Source organism: Peromyscus maniculatus, chromosome 3, assembly GCF_049852395.1.
Source record: "Peromyscus maniculatus bairdii isolate BWxNUB_F1_BW_parent chromosome 3, HU_Pman_BW_mat_3.1, whole genome shotgun sequence".
Taxonomy (NCBI): Eukaryota; Metazoa; Chordata; class Mammalia; order Rodentia; family Cricetidae; genus Peromyscus; species Peromyscus maniculatus.
The window spans coordinates 25,139,167-25,160,337 of record NC_134854.1 but is presented as its reverse complement, the minus strand read 5'-3'; the positions used below and the strand labels follow the sequence as shown (position 1 = coordinate 25,160,337).

The 21,171-nt window shown below is 40.3% G+C and overlaps 1 protein-coding gene across 6 annotated transcripts in view; it reads left to right on the top strand.

Annotated features, from left to right (window-relative positions):
• Cdk14 (cyclin dependent kinase 14) overlaps positions 1–21,171 on the top strand; it is a 557,745-nt gene that overhangs the window by 169,924 nt on the left and 366,650 nt on the right. For all 6 annotated transcript variants that reach the window (XM_076566272.1, XM_042272740.2, XM_076566274.1 and 3 more), the window contains one exon: positions 20,997–21,076. In XM_076566272.1, coding sequence (XP_076422387.1) covers positions 20,997–21,076 — 80 coding nt within the window. The remainder of the gene's footprint in view (positions 1–20,996; positions 21,077–21,171) is intronic.

Genomic DNA, 21,171 nt, shown 5'->3' with positions numbered 1-21,171 from the left:
AAGGCCACTATTCCGAGGGATGAGGCATGAAGAATGAGAGTTGATTCAGGGAGAGACTGAGAGCTGAGGCGTTCAGATCATTTTAGCTTTAAAGCAAATAGGAAAGAAATATATATAGAGACTAGAATGAAGGGGTTAGTAGAAAGGAGGGAAGACATGACTAAGGAAACCCTTCAGATATATTCGTATATTCTTGGTGGAAGAATTTGAACCCTGTTTCTGTCAGTTGAACTTTCTTCACATGTCTCAGATAATTGGTCTTCCCTTCCTTGTTCTGACAGTTTGGGGATCTCAAATATTGCTTTTTGACGTCAGCTTCATCTTATTTAAGATTTAGACCATATGGAAATTATCCTCATATTTCTGCTGCCTTTGTATTTATGGTTGTTTAAGCAGCAGAGAGGCCATGGAGCTTTAGTGTGTGACTGCACTCTTGGCATTTCTTACATTAATGCTAGTGTGGTTTTTTAAAGTAACATCTACTTTTGTGTGAATCTTCTTGCTATTTCTTTTCTCTGTAATTTAGATTCATGGAATAAAGGTAAAGTTTTAACACTGGGCCATTCTTATAAAACTAGAAGACTATGGTTGACTGAGCACAACTAGAGCGTTTAGAATGCTGTGTCACTGTAGCACATGCCTAATGAATGCATGTTTTTATCATTAAAAAATCTTAGAAAATCTTTGAAATAAGACAATTTTCCACATTTTATTAAGAAAGAAACTGATGTCCACATAGTGTAGAAAATCCACTACAATCACATAGCTAACTGACTCCACCATAAATTAGGACAAGTCAGTCCAACTCCAGATATGATATGACTTTTTTTTTAAATTTATCACTGTTAAGTCTGTGCTTATTCTACCTTCTTAAATTAACAACTTTGGAATAGTGTCAAGTCTTGCCCCTATGTTAATGGTGCAGTTTGTTGTTAGCCATTTACCTATATTTCCACTGCCCTAGGCAACTCTGCAGAGACATCACAGCTATTTCCTCACTTATTCCATCCTGGTCATTTGTGAAATTTTGTGCGCTGGGGTGGATGTGTGTGTGTGTGTGTGTGTGTGTGTGTGTGTGTGTGTGTGTGTGTGTGAGAGAGAGAGAGAGAGAGAGAGAGAGAGAGAGAGAGAGAGAGAGAGAGAGAGAGAGAGAGAGAGCTGCTCACTTCTCTTTCTGGTGGGCCGTGTGTTTTAGAGAACAGCTTCCATTTTATTGCTGCCTGTTTATGTGAACCTCAGCTCAAAATTTCATGGCATCCATTTCTCCTGCCGCTTTTCATTTGTTGCCATATGAGTAAATGGCGAGCCTAACTCCTGACTCCCCAGCACTGTTATGGCCCTTTATACTCCTCACAAATAGAGGAGAAAAAGTAGCTCAGCTATTCTTCAAAAATAAAAGTCTTTCAAATGGGATTTTGAGTAAATTAGGAATTCAGATTTTTTGACTCTCACCTGAAACATACCTCTGCTGTGTATTGTGACTGTAGTTAAGTGTTCTTTGAAAATGGGCTGTGAGGAGAAAATGACTTTCTGCCTCTATTGTGTGCCTTGAACCTCTTGCCAAAATTTCAAGGTCTTTCTTTTCACTTTTAGTCACTTCTTTGTGCTTTAAGTGGATATGTGGTTTTTTTTTTTTAATATATTTATATAAACTGTCATATGGGTCTTAAGCTGCTAATTTTTTTTTTTTTGATGAGTGCTGTGACTTCAATTGACTTAACATTGGTCTAAGAAGGGCTTATTTCATTGATAAGGCCCGAAGAGTACCAGTGTATGCCAGGTTATTTTGAGCAGTACATGCTAGCAGTCTCAAATGTCATTTTGAAGCTGGTGTGGCCAGGTTTCTGTTTAGAAATGCTAGCAGCCTATGGCAACTGGCCTGCACCGCTGTGATTCCTGCAGCACTCTATGGCAACCGGCCTGCAGCGCTGTGATTCCTGCAGCACTCTTCAGATGCGCTCCCATGTGTGCTACGGAAGAGAGATGCGGGAGAGGACGCAGAGGCGGTGGTGTTTGTAAGCTGGATAAGCAGAGCTGGCAGGCTGGATGATGGGTCTGCATTTACACAGCTGATTGGCAACGGCCCTGCCCTGCAAGCGTGTCTCCACTTTTTAATCTGCCTCTTTCTCACCGCACTTCAGAACTGGAGCCATTCCATCTACCGAAAATTTACAGACCCTTCTCTCCCTTTCTGATATATAATTCAGTCACATTGTCTCCTTAGTCACTCAAAATTAGTGGTCTTGTCATATTTTCAGAAGATATATTTATATCTGACACACTTCCCCTCACTTTTGTAAAGTCAAAGTCTGTAAGTTTAGTTGAGTAATTAGTACTCTGGATTTTAAGGTCTTGGTAAAGGAAGAAAATAAATGACATTTTCTTTAAAACCTGGGTTTTAAGAACAAACAGAAACATGCTAGAAATGTATAGAGAGTATCTGCCTAAAACCCAGAAAACAGGAAAGATAATCTAGACAGTAGTATTTGTTTACCATAGGTATAGAATCTTGGTTTTAATAGTATTAACTTGAATATAAAAACTAATAGTTTTTATAAGACTGAATTCCATTTTAACAGAAAAGCATAAAAGAAAAAAATGAAGAGACAAAAAAGTAGACAATTACTAACCAGTGTTTTAAAACCTTTTTAAACCTTTGCAAATATTTGACTTGAGAAAGTGTGTGTTTATATGTGATCGTGCACGTGTGTGTGTGTGTGTGTGTGTGTATGTGTCTGCCCAAATTACCAACTTTCAGGTTCAGTTTCTTTAAAAGAAAAACTCTTTAGTAGCAGGAGCTATGTAGCCTCATTTTTATTTTTCTGGGCTGGATTTTCACATGGGTCAATAGTGGAAGGATTCCTCAGAGTGACCACTGCAGATTTCCTTTCTGCTGTAAATGGAGTGTGTCATGACAATTGTACGAGTTACCCATTACATTTTTCAAATGAGCAAATATCTAATTACTCTTGAATGTATTGAGCCCATGTGGCCAGAGATTTCTCCTTGATGCTTGATGCTCTCTTTCCACGTAAATGGAAACACCCCAGAATGATTTCTGTTGGTGACTATGAAGGCTGACACACACAAAGAGAGACGTTTTGGATAGCTGATTTTGTGACTTCTTAACTAAATGTCTTGCTCTGTGAGCAACAACAAAACAAAACTCTGTTGTCATCTGTCTTCTGAAGCGGTTTGCTATATAACCCTTACTTCAGATAGTTGACTTCATTTCAATATTAAAGCTAGGTTGCAACAAAGAAACCATACAACACGGATTTTTCTCATAGGGGCTAAGTTGTGCTGTTGCACATGAAAAGAACTAAGATTTCTTAGTAGAAGCTAAATTTGGTAGCTAAAACTTCATGGAGTAGCTTTTGTGTAAGACCTTGTGGGTCTCCTTCACGCTGTGACCCTAAAAGCACAGCGGAACAGTTCTGTAGGAAAGTGATGTGGAGACCATGAGCAGCATGGGTATGCAGAAGGGCTCTTCAGGAAAGTGATGTGGAGGACCATGAGCAGCATGGGTGTGCTTGCCCAGAAAATACCTGGGACAAAGCAGAGGAGAATTCAGAAAATTGTGTGTTCACGTTTCTTTGTTGTAGTGATCACAATTTACGATCAGATATTTTATAGTGGATGTATATAACCATGGTATTGACATACTGGGGATTTATGTAATATTTTAGTGTGCTTCATTTATATTTATAAAGATATTAATTTTATGATTTGTTTAACCTAGACTCAGCACATTGTATGTTTGGTAAATTTTATGAATGTAGTTTATTATCTTTTATTGCTTAAGATTCAAAATACATATTTAACTTCTTCAGATGGACAGTACCTCAGTGGTTGATTCCATCCTCAGTTTACACACACACACACACACACACACACACACACACACACACACACACACACACCCCTGATTGTTTTCTCTAAGCTCTGTGCTTTGCTGTCCCCACTTTTGAACCCTTGTTTGTGTTAGGATGCTCTCATGCCAGGATTTAAATGTCTTACCTCTCCTTTTAACATGTTTACACATCGTTCTGTCTTAGAAGTGAATTTAAAGCAGACATACCATGAAAACCTTTATACATCTGAAATGATCTCTATGTCAGGCTTCTTTAAGCCTTCTTGCTTGAGCTTTGATCTTGGCCCCCATCTTTCACATGCCCACATAGGCCTGTTGTATCGAGAATCCCTCCAAGCCAGTGCATGAGAGCACCCCCTGTGCCTAGACAACCAGTCACCTGCTTGCCCTTCGTGTGAATCCTGCCAGGCCAGTTTAGCAAGAATCATTAACTCCTCCTTTGGTGTCTTAGTATGTTTTCATGCTCTCACTGGCCTGGCCTGCTCCTGGCTGTGGTCCTCACTGTCCCTGCTTGGAACTCAGCAGGGTTTGCAATGAGGGAGAGAACCTATCATTAGAGTCTCATTTTCCACATGTGTCAGGATATTTAATACTTATTTCTGTTCCTGCTTTTCTTGGTGTCTCCTTTACTTCATCTGCATTAACTTATTCTTTAGCACCAGTCACAGTGCTATTAATAGTCCTTCCGCCAATAAATGTCACTCTATGGTGATGGAAGAAAATGTTTAGGTGTGCTTTGATCAGAAAGTGTGTGATGATGAGAGTTCCTGTGTTGGCTTTTTGTCGCTGTGATAAAATACCAGGAATCAACGTGGAGAGGACTGGTTTATTTTGGCTTGTGTCTCAGAGGTTTCTGCCTTGTTCTCTTGGCCCACTTGCCTTTAGCCGAATGGTTGGAGGGAGTACATAATGGTAAAGCATCTGGTAGAAGAAACATGCTCAGCTTGTGTTAGCCGGGAAACAAAGAGAGTGAAGACAGGACTTGCAACAATGCACACTATACCACAATGACATCTTTCCTCCAAGGAGACCCCTGGTTTTCAACAGCCTTTTACTCGATAGATCCATAAATGGATACTTCATTGATGAAGTCAGAGTTTTTATGATCCAGTCACCTCCCAAAGGCCAAGCCATAACAACACAAGGCTCTGAATGATGGCTGTAGGGGATAGAACTTTAGAGCCAGGATACAGGAATTGTTTTTTTACAGCTGTACACTTGGATATTAACCCTTAGTTTTCGCAGGTCTCAAGTCATCTCTCTGTGCTCATGGAGTAAAATCTGCTAGCACATTTGTCCTGAAAATAATTGGATTTTTATTTACTGTCACTGAGAATGTGATACTCCCATTAGAGTAATATCTAGCCAGGCCATCTCAGAGGCATGCAATCTCACAGTTCTTGTCCCCACATGGTTGGCAGGCCCATACAGTATGTCCTTAGTCATTCCTTTAAGACTTATCCTGGGAGTCCTCAGAAGCCCGTGAGACAGCCACTCAGTATATGCCATGGTGAATAAGAGCCCTTGTCATAAACAGTGTGGAAGGCAAGGACCAATACCTAAGGTTACCCTTTGATCTCCACATGTATACCATGACATGTACATATCCTCCATACATGAACACACACACATCAAGCTCAGGCACACAAGCATGTGGGTGAACACACATACAAACACACACTCACACACATAAAGATGAAATAGTTTGGTCATGAGTATCTTGGGAAGAAATGGCTGGTAGAAGCAGTGTGCCTCTGATGAGTGAAGAGCTGTGAGTGCTCTTCAGACCTCCCTTGGCAGTTTTGATTACCACTTCCCCGAGTTTACAAGAGGACTGACCTAGATCCAAGGCTCAGAGCTGCACTCCCAATCCTTGAGCCATTGTGTACCTCGTTTTCTCCAGAAAGTGAGCTCATAGTGTATCGATTATTGTGGGGGGGTTGTAGAGAGGAAGTGAGACGATGGAAGTTGGACCTGCCACTCTACACAAGTTAGTGATGCTTTATAACGTTACCAAGGGATTCAGGAACTTGTGGTTTTGAGTTGAAGACACTCCCCTCCTGGTTTAGCTTTGTCTTGTTTTTAGTGCTAGAGACAGAACTGGAAGCACACAGGTGCTAGGGAGTGTAGTATCCTATACCGAGCTGATCTGCACTACAGGACCTTTATTTCTTTCATTATCCATCTATCTATCTATCTATCTATCTGTCTGTCTGTCTATCTATCTATCTATCTATCTATCTATCTATCTATCTATCTATCTATCGATTTATTGTAACTTCTTGACTGCGTATGACACAAGTTTATCTCAAATCAGGCTAACTTTGTACGCTGGTCCTATTGCAAGGTTTTAGAAGTAAGGCAAACTTCTATCTTTCTTTTTACCAATGATAGGCATCTTTATAATGGTCTTTCTTTATATCTTTTCAGCAATGTATGAATTAAGATCAATCTCTGTCTTCAACAGTTGCAGGTAAATTTCTCAGCTTTAGGCTGACACCTCAACTTGCTTCTTAACAAACCATTTTAAGGGACACTCTCTTTTAGCGAGGTCATTCATGGTGCTGAATAGCACTGTTGTGAAGTCCATTTACCATAAAAGATTTAAACCATAGCAAAAAAATGTACCTGTACTGGATAGTATTTTAAATTTCAGTTTGAATATATTTAATGTTTTCCATCATAATTATGAAATCAATGCCTTTTTATTGGAGAAAAGTTCCTCCTCTTCCAGTCCTCCTGGCTTACTCTAGTCTGAAGCCTTTTCACAATGTTAATGTGAGGTTTCCTTTGCTAGTTTCTGTAAGTCTTTGCAGGTAACCACCAGAAAGAAAATACTGTTTTTCTGTGTTGGTAGGAATGTAAACTGCAGGGCTGTGTGTGTGTGTGTTTTGATCTTTGTGAGAATGGGTAGAGGATACTCTGAACTCTGAATACCTTGTCATAATGACTCTTCAGGGCTGCATTAATTGCTTTATACTGTGGCTCTAAACTTCACTTAATTTTGTATGGTTCTTTTTCATTGGGAAAAGCAAGGTCTCTGTGGTGAACACCAGTTGCCAATGAGTATTAGGGGACTCTTCAGAACATTGCAATGAATCTGTGATGTGCTTTCTGGTGCATCTCATCTGCTTTCTGTAGGGAGGCTTTCATCTTGAGAGTGGGAACATTCGTTCACACTCAATGTTTGGGCCTGGGCCAGGACCAGGACCACGGCACATTATGGCTCTGTTAGATACATGGGAACTGGACTGGGAGGCCAGAAGAGCTGTAAGGTTGAACATCAGGCTTTATCTGCTTCCCCTTAGCCCCTGCTCAGGTGATGGCTCACTATCGTTGTGAGACTGTAGTAATACTTTTCAAAAAGAAAATGACGGTTGAATAGATTTGCCTTTCATTCTTGGATAGGATTGAGATGTGATTATTAAGAATTGGCCAGAGCAGAAGAAGCAACCTAGGTTTGGGGAAAGAGATAATATCATCAGAAAGTAGAACCATGTCTTCTTGGCTCATTGGAAACATTTTCTGTCAGGGAGCGGGGAGGAAAAAAAAATCTGCCGAAGATGACAATCCATTTAAAGTGGCCCCTTGACCTCAGAAAGAGAAAATGTGATTTCTCCAGAAGTGTGAAATGCAGTGTTTCCAAAGCCCTCTGTGATGTGTTTCTCCAGACAAGTGTACTTGAAAACAGGAAGAGGGCAAAACAAAAGAGAACAAAAAACAAAATACAAAAAAAATCCCTATTTCTGCTTTTTTTTTTTTCTCCGTATTTGGTGAATCTCTGACTTAGCTTCTCATCATTCTTATTTTTCGGTGTTCATGAGTCCATGTGTGTTGTGTTTTTAATGAGTGAATGTTGCACAGTAAGTTTCAGGTCTCACTTTGTGGGAATCCGTAAAGCTTCCTGATAAGAAACTATTTCTTTCTAATGAAATTAGACATTTTCATCAGTCATTATGGTCCTTTTCTGCTCCGTGGTGGACTCTAACTTATAAGCCAAATAAACCCTTTTCCCCCAAGTGGCTTTTGGTCAGAGACAAACTAACATTGTTGCCTTTGTCTGTCATGCATTTGGGTTGCTGGGTAGCGTCTCATCTCCCCCACTAGCTGGTTATCTTCTCAACAGCCATTTGTGGGTGCTTCTTGCTCTCCCAGAGGGGTTCCTTGCACCTCGGAGACACTTGTCCTCAGAGTCCTGAGAAGTTTACAGTCAGTCCTCTACCCCAATCCTGCAGAAAGCCATGTATCAAGGTAAATGATGACAATCTCTTCAAACTCAGCCAGACCAGACGAGTCCAGACTGCCCTAGTCTGAGATGCAGGAAGTCCTTTGAGGAGCTCAGGCCCCAAGTCCACTTACAGAAGATGTTGCTGCCATAGAGAGAGGGCAAGGAACAGATGCAATTACTCACCTTCCCTTTGCTTGTATCACTGCTACTGAGGAGCGAGGCGCGTTTGACTCCGTCCCCAAGTGCACAGCAGACACATGAGGGACTTGTACAGTCAGATGTGTGGTACACGGTGCTGCACCGCCAGATGTGTGATGCACGGTGGTGCACCGCCAGATGTGTGGTACACGGTGGTGCACCGCCAGATGTGTGATGCACCGTGGTGCACTGCCAGATGTGTGATGCACAGTCAGACGTGTGCCGCACGGTGGTGCTCTAAAGACTTTAGACCAGAGATGACTGTTCTGTAGAATTTTAAAGAAGTCTGTACTTGAGATTTTTATTTAACTGTCAACTTCCTGTGGAAATTATGAAAAACTGCAAGATACTAGTAGTCCTGATGGGTTTGAATGTTCAGAACAATGGATCTTGTGCAACAGACCTGAGGACATCAGTCTGGCTCTTCTCCTGCAGGCCCTCCTCGAACACTTGGAAAAGAATATTGTTTGGATGGTTCTGAACAATTCTCAAGTAAAATAGAGGTCAAGAGGTTGGAGAAATGGTGCTGTACCCGAATAACTTGTTCTCTTGAGAGTGTTAAACTGAGTAGCGCTCATAGGCTAGTGAATCATGTGACTAGTCAGCATATTTTCTTGCCTATAATTGTTGATAGATGTATTTGATTATGCAGTGGTAGGAAAGAAAGTTCTGTAGGCAGGGTGTTTTGATAACGGTTGGTTAAGTAACGGAAGAGCTGTAGAGACTCTAGTGTGTGCTATTTCAGCACCTCTTTGACAAAGTGAGCAACTGGCTCACTTGTTACTACTGAGCTCCGACTGTGAATGAAATTGTGCTGTGCACAGATTTTCTTGAATAGTTTAGCAGCAGAGTAGAATATCAGTGTACTTATCGGTGATGAAGAGCTGTGGCCTGGCTGTAATAGGAGCATGAACAAGGCCTGGATAGGAGCATGAGCATCAAACATGATTGGGAAAGTGGAGTTGGGGGAGAGATGGCAGAGAGACGGAGAGGTAGAGAGACAGAGAGACACAGACACTTGAAGCCAAGGGCACTGAAATGAGGGTGGTTTGGGTCCAGAGTGCAGTGCCAGAAAGTACAGTGTTGGCCTCCCTGTGTTCAGTGTTTTATTCTTTTGAGGATGAGAACAGAGGACGCTAGGTGGCCAGTGCCTGTCATAAGTAGGATTGAAATATAGAATTAATGGTTAGAGGCATGGGAACTGGGTACCTGTTAACTGGTTGGAGTTTATTAGAGAGAAAATATACTCCTGAATCCTATTTTAAAAGGTGAGAGATACTGTAATTTCAGGGTCCTTGAGGACAACTCAGAGTGTATACTCTTTCGGTCAGTCAGTCTGAGTTTACAGTGTTCTGTGGCTGTCACAGTTCAATGAATCCTTAGGCTATGCTCAGTTTCTAGAATGGGGTAGGGACTGTCCTGATCTGCTTAGCACTAATACAGCACATCTGGTAGTTTGTGCTTCCTGACAGCCAAGCTTGAGAAGGAGCAAGCAGCTGAGGGTTAGCAAGAAGCTTTCAGCTGAGGCACAGAGGGACTCACAATATCAGTACAATTTTGTATGTTTATAGTGACAAGGAGACATCAGTGTAAAGGACAAGGCCAAGGAAGAGCAACTATGAGAAGCTCTTTTTTCAGCCATGGTTAGATATTAGAATCACCAAAGGAATTTTTCAAAATACAGGTGCTTTTACCCCTTCCCCGAGCTCACACCGGTTACATCAGAGGTATGACTGGCCACTGTTGTGATGTAGCTCTGTGATGGGTTTAATATGCAGTGAGGGCTGAGAAAATGTACTTAATCCATCAGCTGCAAAGACTGGTCCCATCCTGCTGCACACCTTGCCTGCACACAGAGGGGTCAGATAAGCTGGCAGCATCCTCAACACCATCCTCATCCCCATGCTTCCAAGATACTTTCAGGATTGAGTCTCTTGCCTTACATCACTGTTACACCAGATACCACCCAAGACCCAAATTTAACAGTCTTCCACTCTCAGAACCCATTCATATTTCTTTGTGTACTCTAGTGGTACCTTCCCTCGCTCTTCAGGCTTCCAGATCAAGAACATTGCCCTCAGATCAGCAAATTCTTCCCTACTCCACATCTCGGTTCTAAGTGCTTTCTTAACTCAGAATCCTGGCTCTTCCTGTAGTATAAATGAATCACAAATTTATGTCTGGCTTAGAATTTTGTATCAAGATCCAGACTTATAAATACCAGTGTGTCAGTTGCATCTCCATTTAATGTTTCCAGTTCAACATCTTACCAAATAAAATTCTTGGAACACATGTCCATCTATCCAAGTTTTAGTTCTGTTCATATCAACAAATGGTACCTCTAAATATCCACATGCTGAAATCAGGAAATTAGAAATCATTCTTTTAATTTCCCAAGACTCAGTCCAGTTTGTCCTGACCCTCTAGTGGCTTCGTCTTCAGAAGTTTGTTTCTTTTTCTCACTGTTCCTGCCCCAGTATGAATGCTAACATCTTTCACCCGGACGACCACTTCAGCTTCCTGACCACCCTTCCTGTGGGGAGGTAACATATCGGAGCAATGGCAGCTTATCAGCAGTTACCACCACTAAGAAATCCCCCCACCTCCTCCAGCAGCCACTCATAGCCAGTAGCTCCTGGGAGGGCAGTGGAGTCCAATAAGCCTCCCTCTTGAATGGCGGAACGTTGATGGGTTCCATCTTGTGCAGATTCTGTGCAGATAATCTCAGTTGCTATTAGTTCATGAAAATGGGAGCCATGTTATGTTCAGAAGACAGCATTTTATGGCACCCCTTACCATCCCAACTCTTTCCTTCTTTCTGTACCTCTTTGTGTGGAAAATAACTAGTAGAAGTCAGAGTTGTAGTCAACCCTTGTCAACGTGTCGCATGGCTTTAAGCACTGTCAGCCCATATCTGATCTTGTTTTGTCGTTTAATTTCTTCTATTAGTTTTGAGAAAAGCTCCAAATATAATTGTTTCCAAATATATTTATTATTCGAAAGATGACGACTCTTTTATTAAAATACAACGATGGAACTAGAACTTAGAGCCTTTGCTGCTTCTGCAGAGCAAAGTTCAGTGCCTGTAACTCCAGCTCCAGGGATCTGATGCCCTCTTCTGAGGATATCTGAAGATGCAGGACAGACACACACACACACACACACACACACACACACACACACACACACACCTATCATGTTCTAACATGACATCATTAAACAAATATTAATATCTTAATAACATCTAGAGCTCAGATAGTGTTACTTTGAAATTATTTTGTTCAGGCTTGTTCTTCTTACAATGTCCGATAGTTTGGAATTTTCAGATTATAACCCAGTGGGTATTATTTACTTTGTTGATTATTTTCTCTCAGTAAGCACTTAAATCTAAGTATGGTCACATTTGGATTGGATTTATTCTGTGAAGGAGCACAAAAGCTTCCACCAGGAAGCACTTCTTACAACCTCTGCAAGGGAAGCCCTTACTACAGCATCCTTTTTCTTTAACCAGATTTTATACTAAAGAGAGGACCACAGAGTACTCCATGTATGATCAATTGGTTTCATTAGTTTTGTATATAGCTATAGATTTAAGCATATTTGATGTCTTTCAGTTGTGGGTATTCTTTTACAGATGGCCAAATTGAGCCATTTCACAAGTGGGAGCCTGGTGACTTCCTCTCATTGTATCCCTCTCATTTGATTTTTAGTCCTGGGCTGGACTCAAGAGCCTTGTGTGCAGGGATGTATTATTACTTATTATTTATCCCAAGCACAAACTCGAAACCTCACAATTAGTATTTGTTGAATAATAAATGAACATTTGAACTTTAATGGAGGGCTGGACCAATGCCTTTGGTATTGTCTTTGTTGGTTCAGAACTTGAAGCAGAGGGTAAACTACAGGTGGCAGATTTTCTTTTTTCCTTCTGCAGCAGAAAGAATGACCTAATTTGGAGCTCTGTAGAGGGGTTGGAGTTCCACTAAGTCTTTGAAGGACTGCTTTGACCATGGCAGTGGGAGTCTAAAGACCCATGGCCAGTGAGGGGTTTGCTCTCTTCTTTGAAAGCTTCATTGTCACTGAAGTTTCTTCTGATAGCAATGTCACTGTTGCCAAGTGTTTCCAGGTTATTGGCCTCTTATCTAAAGAGTTGAAATTTTTCTTTGGAGCAAAGTTATAGTACAGATTAAAGATGGCTGTACTGTCAAACTTGATGGGCCACATGAGTGAGGATGCTCAAAACCCCAATCATTGTTAGGGTATTCCTTTTATGGACTTAAAGAGAAGGAGAAGTCCTTGTTACTAAGGGACATAATTTGAGTGGTTTTCTATTTTGATTGGTAAGTTAAAAATAATTTTCCTATTGCATATGTTCTTCCCACAATATAGTTAGTTTCAATCATATGCATGTCCAATTGTGCAGAGGCATAAGATGGTAAATAGGGGATTTCCTCTTAAAAGGTTACTAGAGGCCACTGTGGTTTTTCCAAGCACTCAAAATCAGTTCAGGCCAGGTTGGCTCTTCTAGTCTTTAACTTGTCTTTAACTTAGATATGTTGGGGGATATACTTGAATGGAGACTGCCTGAATTTGATTGCTATTGGGATGAGAGACTCAAACTGGTGTTCAAGGATTGGTGTATGTGGAGTCCATTGTAGATGGGGATTAAAGGGTGCTGATATTTCTTTCCTAGGTGAATTGTTTGGAGAGGGGTGTGTATGCATAGTATATCCAGGCGAAGGAGTTAGGCTGCCAGGTATAGAATTAAAAAACCCTGTGCATAACCCTAAACCAAACTGGGGGGTATGGGGTCCCAGGGCTCTTAACTATCTTCTGTGCTTGCCTTCCTTAATAAACTTGTAAAATCCTTTATTAATTGATTCTAGTTTGGGAATGGTACAAAATTGATCACCTTAAAATTGTGAAAATGTGCACAGTTCTGTTTTCTGCCATGAACATAATTGTTGTTTGGTTTTGTTCTTTTAGGGGGCCTGCCATCCAGCTGCCAAATAAATCACACACAGAGGCTTATTCTTAATTATGAATGTCCGGCCTTAGCTTGGCTTGTTTCTTGCCAGCTTTCCTTAACTTAAATTACCCTGTCTACCTTTTGCCTCTGGGCTTTTTGTGGGGGCCCACAGGGGATCCCTAGTATGACCTTACTCAGGGTAAGAGAATCTGAGCTTGCTTTACTCAGTAGGGCTGCATAATGGGATGATTTGGCCATGGGCGTGGTTACAAGGTATTTTGAAGGTCTACATTTGGCTGTATTTTGTGCTTTAATCTTGAAAGGGAGGAGGTCTTTTGCCTCTATCTATCATTTCCTCATTCTTCTTTCCTCCCACTCTTTGACAAGTCAGAGCTGGACTCCCGCAGACTCCCACAGCTTTTTACCTTTTTTTTTTTCTTTTTGTTTTACTTTTATAAATCTTACTCTTACTCCATGACTTGCTGTGTAGCTATGTGGCTGGGTGGCTGGCTCCTGGAGTCCTCCTCCTTCTCTGGCTACTTCTTCTCTCCTAGATTTCTCCTTCTATATATTCTTTCTGCCTGCCAACCCCACCTATCTTTCTCTCCTGCATCACTATTGGCCATTCAGTTCTTTATTTAGACCACAAGGTGTTTTAGACAGGCACAGTAACACAACTTCACAGAGTGAAACAAATGCAACATAAACAAAAGTAACACACCTTAAAATAATATTCCACAACACATAATGATTCAAAGTGTCCAAACTAATTTTGTTCGAAAGTATCTTGAGACTATACACTTGATAAAACATTTAAAATTATGAATTATGCTTTAGTAGCAACCATTTGTTTTTATGGGTAATAGTTGCTGATTGAATGTACTCTTTGCTCATTGTATTAAATCCTCAGATTTTGTATTCTTAGTCACATCCTAGCAAGTAGACTTTATACTGTTATTTTATTAATCTTAGATTTTATTAGAAAAGAAATCAATTTAACAAGATTTAGTATGAGTCTTCTTCCAATTCTGTCCACATAATTTTAATACACATTACTGCAAGGGGCTGTTAGAGTTTACCTCAAAATTCTAATTATTCAAAATGTTTTCTCCCTTAGAGTAAGGTATGGGGGCTAGCATTATCAGGATATGCCAGAAAACAGTGGTTAAGGACTGTTGAGGTGGCTTCTCATTCACATCCCAATAAAAGGTGGATTGAAAGACAGCAGTGGGGCCACAGAACAGCTAGCTAACTTCTAAAGTTTTAAAACTAGATACTGAGCATTTGAACGACTTTTAAAAGAGGTTGTTAATAAATGAAGCCTGATTAGGATAGCTTTCCACATAGTTTTAATAATTTGCCCCAAATTTATAAACTCAGCCCAAAACACTGCTCTGGCTCTGCCATGGCTTGCTGTTGCCCCTGTGTCAACACAGCCAGAGACAAAGCCTGGACCTGGCTTCTCTGGCTGGGGTTTTCCTCAGCATTTTCCCTTGATACAAGATCTAATGGATGAGGGAGACATCATATATTACATTTCCCAGATATATTAAATTTCTTCTAGGTATACTGCTTTAATTTCCTCTATATCGTCCAGGCATAATCTCTTCTAAGTGTGAACACATGAACAGTACTTTCCGAGATGACCTAGATAGTATTTTTATTTTGTTTTCTTGTCTAATTTATCCTGTTAATTTGAGGTAACTAATGGAAGAGAAGACTTTGCAGCTTTCCTTTAAGAATTACTTATGTGTATGGAAATTCTCTTTGAGCATCATTTTCTGAAACTGGAAACTGTGCCCTGAGCAAAGTGGGAAGTCTATAGGTCTGGCAGAACTAGAAATAAACAAAGCAAAGGATGGATAAAAAACAAAACAAAACAGTAGGTTGTTGCTTCTGTTTAAAAATTCTACACTTTAGGTAATCACAAAATCACAAAAGAATTTTGTATTTATACGTGTCAAGGGGCACATGGAATTAGGGACACAATTTCTGAGTTTAGAGTTTTGAAGCTGTGGTCAGAATCCGTTTGAAGCTGTATTCTTCTTGAGTCTCACTACCTAGTGTCCCAAGGTCTCTGTGACTGGACACTATTTATACAGCTCTGCCTTGTGCTGCATTGGCAGCTCATTCCTAGCGACATACAGACCAGACTAGAACACTGAGTTACTCATCCTGGGGCTGAGATTGTATCTCATAGTGATGCCATGTTGGTAATGGCGGTTGTGTCTGAAGGAAAATGACTTGATGTGTAGGTTATAACAACTGGAGGCAAAACTGGCTGTATCTTCAAAAGACTGTTCTACAGCAATATTAACACAAGTTAAAGCATATTTTTCTCACCATGTTATTTATCTGAATTAATGTTTCCACTGGCAATCAAACCTTGATTGCCTTTTTTATTCATTAGCTTTTGATTTAATTAATACGACTTATTAAAGGAGAATCTCCAGTGTTTTTCTGTAAACAGTTCTGATTTATTGATTCAATTTGAATTTTGTGTTTATTTAAATCGGTGTTTGAATTACATGTTTTGAGCACTCATAAAGTAGTTTGAAACTATAAGATAATTAGAAAATATGACTTTTTTGCTTTTTAATAGATGACATCTTAATTTGATACCCTTAAGAAGTGAAATACATGCATAGCTAGTACCTTAGAATTTTAAGTGCTTCAGATAAAAGTGCTAAAATATGTATGTACACAAATTAGAACATTAGACAGTTTCATAATATTATTCTTCCCAAAGATCCTTTTTAGAACGGTTGAGCCTGTGACTTAACATTTTTACTGGACTTTAACGCTGAAGGACTCAGCACTTGGTGAGTGTCCAGACATGCAGAGAAAATCTAATTAAGGAAGGAGAAAGTCATGGTGACTCAGGTTAAAGAGCAATGTGATGATCAATATGATTCCTTGTGGTAAACTGAGTGAAGCCATTGGCGGGAGAGATGCTGACTAGACTCTGTGCTTAGATTGTTAAAGGTTGTCCGTGTGTTGCAATGAGTCTTTTGGCTGCAAAAAGGTTAATTAAAGTATTCTACAAATTCTAAAACCTCTGCAAAATGAAAATTTGTTACCATATGCATAAGAATCAGAGAGACTTCATTTTTAATCTGGGGGTGGGGTGCAAAAAACCCATAAAAGACAAAAGGAAAATAAAGAAATCCTTAAGCCAAACATGAATGAAGATGCTGACAGTTTTATAAATTTTTTTGTTTCTCTGAAAATTTTGGAAATAATAAGTTTCCTACCCTATTCTAGATTTATCTGGCATAAAGGAAGGGGAAAGTATCCATGAATTAAGTACATCAATATTCATTCTGTAAAAATATATGCTGTGCCAGGAAGGTTCTGGATACTGGACACATAGCAGTGAATGAAGCAGTCTCTTTTTCTCTGGAGCTTATAATGTATGAACTTTAAAGACATTCTTAGTTTCCTTTGATATGATATCTAAAATGTCAATGTCAGCAGCAACTGAATGATCATAGCCCACAAAATCCACTAACACTTGGGGCTGAGAGGGGCCTAGAAACCTAAGAGCACTGACTCTTCCAGAAGACCTGAGTTGGATTCCCAGCACCCACACTGTGGCTCACGGCCATCTGTAGCTCCAGTTCCAGGGAATTTGACATCTTTCTCTGGCATCCTCAGACACCAGACACAGACATGACGAACAGACCTATATGTAGATTAAAAACTCATGCACATCAGACAAAATAAAATTTAAACAAACAAATAAATAGATACCTTAACACTTGGAGTTTCAGTTCATGGAAATTGCAGAATTATAATTCCCTAAAATTGTCTCTTGTGATTAGAGAAAGTAAATTCAAAGGAAATTTTTTTATCACCACAGAATGATGTAGATTGATCTTTGAGAGTGCTCAGATGGATTCTTACTGTCTTGGTCACTGTTCTGTTGCTGAGAGGAGACACTATGACCAAGGAAACTCATAAAAGAAAGCATTTAACTGGGGGATTGCTTACAGTTTCAAAGAGTTAGTCCATTATTGTCATCATGGTGAGGGCATGGTGGCACTGGAGCAGTAGTTGACAGTTACATTCTGGTCTAGAAGCAGGGAGAGAGAGAGACAGAGTGACAGACAGAGACAGACAGGGTGACAGAGAGATAGAGAGACACATACACAGAGAGAGACAGACAGAGAGACAGAGAGAAAGGGAGACAGAGAGAGAGAGAGACAGATAAAGACAAGCGAGTGAGTGTGCACCCCTGGGACTGGCATTGGTTTTTGAAACCTAAAAGTCCACTCCCAGTGACACACTGCCCCCAACAAGGCCATACCTCTCCCAACAAGGCTACACCTCCTGATGCTTCTATACCTTTGAAATAGTTCTACTCCCTGATGACTAAGTATTCAAATATAGAAACTTATGGTGACCATTCTTATTCATACCACCAGGCTGACTTCAGTTGCATCTCAGGAATAAGTGTTAGTTCAAGTAAAGGCTCCATTGTTTTCCGTGTGCTAAGGACTAGTCATATTTCGTGGTCCCAGGGCCTTTTTGAAGTGCATGGCCTTTAGAAGTATGAGATTCCATATGCCAGAATTCTGTTCCTGGTACATACGGTTTAATGCTTCTCAAGGGAAGTGGAAAGCTTTGACGGAAGAAGGTGGTGTGTGTGTTTTATGGGTGAGAGGAAAATGTCTGTAAATGAGGGGAAAATTCCAAGGCGTTCCTGGAATCAGTTACTGCCTCCTGTGGGAGCCACTGATGAGCTCAACTGGGCTGAGAAGTCTGTGCAGATGTCAGTTCTGACTGCATCGTGGCCTCAATCCCTGCCAAAGCCTCGCTTAGTTCTCAAGCACAAAGTGCGGATCACAGACTGTGAAGCCAGCTGAACCACACATGCAGGCGTTTGTTGATGCTTGCACCTGGGTACCCAGAGCACAAACAGGCTTAGGGAAGTCAAGGTGATGCACTCAGGAGAGAAAATCACTGGGCCTGCCTTCCCGGCTGAGATACAGGGAAAGGAGGATGTCTTCCAGGAGGAAGACTGCACAAGATGTCCGTATCTCATTGCCATCACCAGAAATGGAGTGTCAGTGGGCTCAGGGAGAAATGCCACCTGGCAGTTGGATTGTGATGAGGACTCTGGCTTCTGGGTTTCCCTTCTGGGGCAGTTTTTTTGAACAAACATAAGTTCATTAGATATTGTGATTTCTTAATTTTTCTTATTTATTTTAAAGACATTAACATTCATTATTCAAACTCAGACACAGGATTCTCTGGGTCACATGAGCTCTCCATTTTGGTTCCTCTGAAGATTTCTGGTAGCAATCACACTTATAATAAGAAACCATTTTGACCTATAAGATTAGTAAACCAAATGTTGATAACATAGAGGAGACAGAGGAAAGGAATAGCAACTGTCATTGTTGCTGTAGGAAAGGTAAATTGGTTTCTGCTTTGTAGTATAAAATTTGAATTTTCATAAAAAATACTAATTAGAATTGTATATATTTTGATCTTGTCTTTTTTTAAAGGAATTTGTTATTCATGTTTTTAAAAATAAGGGTAAAATATACAAGGATAGCGTATCACTGTAGTAGCAGAAAATTGTGAATAAGCTAGATGACTCGTAGTTAAAGACTAGTATGAAATTAAGTATATTATACAAGGGGTTGCAGTGCACTGTGTATCATATACCAACATTTCTGTATGTGGTTTTCTGCACTGTGCAGATGTGTATGTATACACATGTCAATTTATATGACATAAACACATACACATAATTTATGTGTAAATATGGAGGTCCTAAAGACCAGAGAGTATATCTGAAAAGTGGTCAGTGTTGGCTTCAGAGGGTGGGAGCTAGGTGGTAGGAGGAGCATGGCAGGATGGTTTGTTTTTCACTAACTATCTTTTGTACTTTTTACATTTAGTATCTCCTTTAAAACATTTTAGTGAACAAGGGAACCAAATAAAATATTCCATCAGGCCTAGTAAAAGTAGAAAATAAAGCAATCAAGAGGACCAGAATATGTAGTTAAGTCTTTGATGTTGATAGTAACAGAATTGACTGAATAATTATCTCCTAATGAGTATTCAGAGACAGGTAATTCCTGGGGGGCACTCACCAACCTAAGACAGAGCACCTGTGTGGCCTGGGCAGGTGTCTCCATGACGGGTAAGGTGACCTGCTGACGTCCCATGCAACCCAAGTCAGAAGCTCATTTTTTAATAAAAGGGGGACCTGTAGGGCCCTGGCCCACGTTTTGGGTAACTGTTGTCTTGCTTGTGGACCTTGACCTTGATATCCTCCCTATGCTAATTCCCTGCCAGGTTCCACCCTCCTGAATGCTTAAGGGAAGTTCCTTGTCTGTATATCCTGAATAATAGGCATTAACAGCTTAGATGCAAGACTGTAAAACATCAGTAGCGAACTTATGCCCTCCAGGGTCCTCCCATTGTGCTGTAAGCCTGTATTTAAGACCTCCTCCCCACTTCAAGGAATGACATTCAGCATTTAAAATTTAATATATATATATATATATATATATATATATATATATATATATATATGTGTGTGTGTGTGTGTGTGTGTGTGTGTGTGTGTGTGTGTATATAATTGAATGAATACTGTGAATGTAATCTATGAATACCACAAGTGTGATTAATATCATGAGTGTAATTAATGAATATCATGAATGTAATTTAAAAAATAAATTAATTAATTAAAAAAAGAATTATCTCCATAGTGTAATCTTACTTTAGAGACACACATAATGTGTTTCAAAGAAGCATTTGCTTTGGGTATGTCTTTTGTAATTTGTAATTCATCTTTTTTAAGGTTTATTTATTTGTATTTTTTTTTATGTGCATTGGTGTTTTGCCTTCATGTATGTCTGGGTGAGGGTGTTGGATCCCTTGGAACTGAAGTTACAGACTGTTGTGAGCTGCCATGTGGGTGCTGGGAATTGAACATGGTCCTCTGGAAGAGCAGCCAGTGCTCTTTACTGCTGAGCCATCTCTCCAGTCCCCTATTCATCAAATTTTTGGTGATATACCATAACACAAAACAACCAGATTAATTACAGTTTTCAGAAGCTCTTATTTTAAAAATGGGAAAGATGTGGGGGGCGTGTTGCTCACACACACACACAGAGAGAGAGAGAGAGAGAGAGAGAGAGAGAGAGAGAGAGAGAGAGAGAGAGAGAGAGAGAGAGGAGAGAGAGGGAGGGAGGGAGGGAGGGAGGGAGGGAGGGAGGGAGAGAGAGAGAGAGAGAGAGAGAGAGAGAGAGAGAGAGAGAGAGAGAGAGAGAGAGAGAGAGAGAGAGATATCAAGGGAATGTGAGTGTCACCTTTCTGTCCTTGGGATTAAATGACCCTATCCAAGAGTGACAGTGCAGTCTGAGAAACAAAGGAAAATATCCCTTTCACTTCTTTGCTTTGAATTAAACTGAGAATCATTGTCAAGTGGTTTTGTTGAACTCTAGTTTTACTGGATGGAAAAGACTAAATCATAGAAATATCAAATTCAGTATTAGCCTTTTGCAAGTGTATTTATAATGTGAATATTTACAGTGATCTAGGATTCCCAGCCTTGCTGAAACAAATATGGCTGTAGCAGAATAATCGAGTCCCTGACATTCTCAATGAAGAATTGCATAGAACAGAAATTTTAGGGTGCATAATCAGAACCATAGCAGACACAGAGCTCCGCAGAGTCACTTTCACCTGTCTTTGGTTTCCTGCAGGGTAAATGGGAAGCTGGTGGCTCTAAAGGTGATCAGGCTGCAGGAAGAAGAGGGGACACCTTTCACGGCCATCAGGGAAGGTAGGCACCCTGCCCTCTCTTTGATTCTGTATTTATGTGATGTTCATAGCATGGTAAGTATGCTGCATCTCCAGAGATGCTAAGCTTTACAGTTA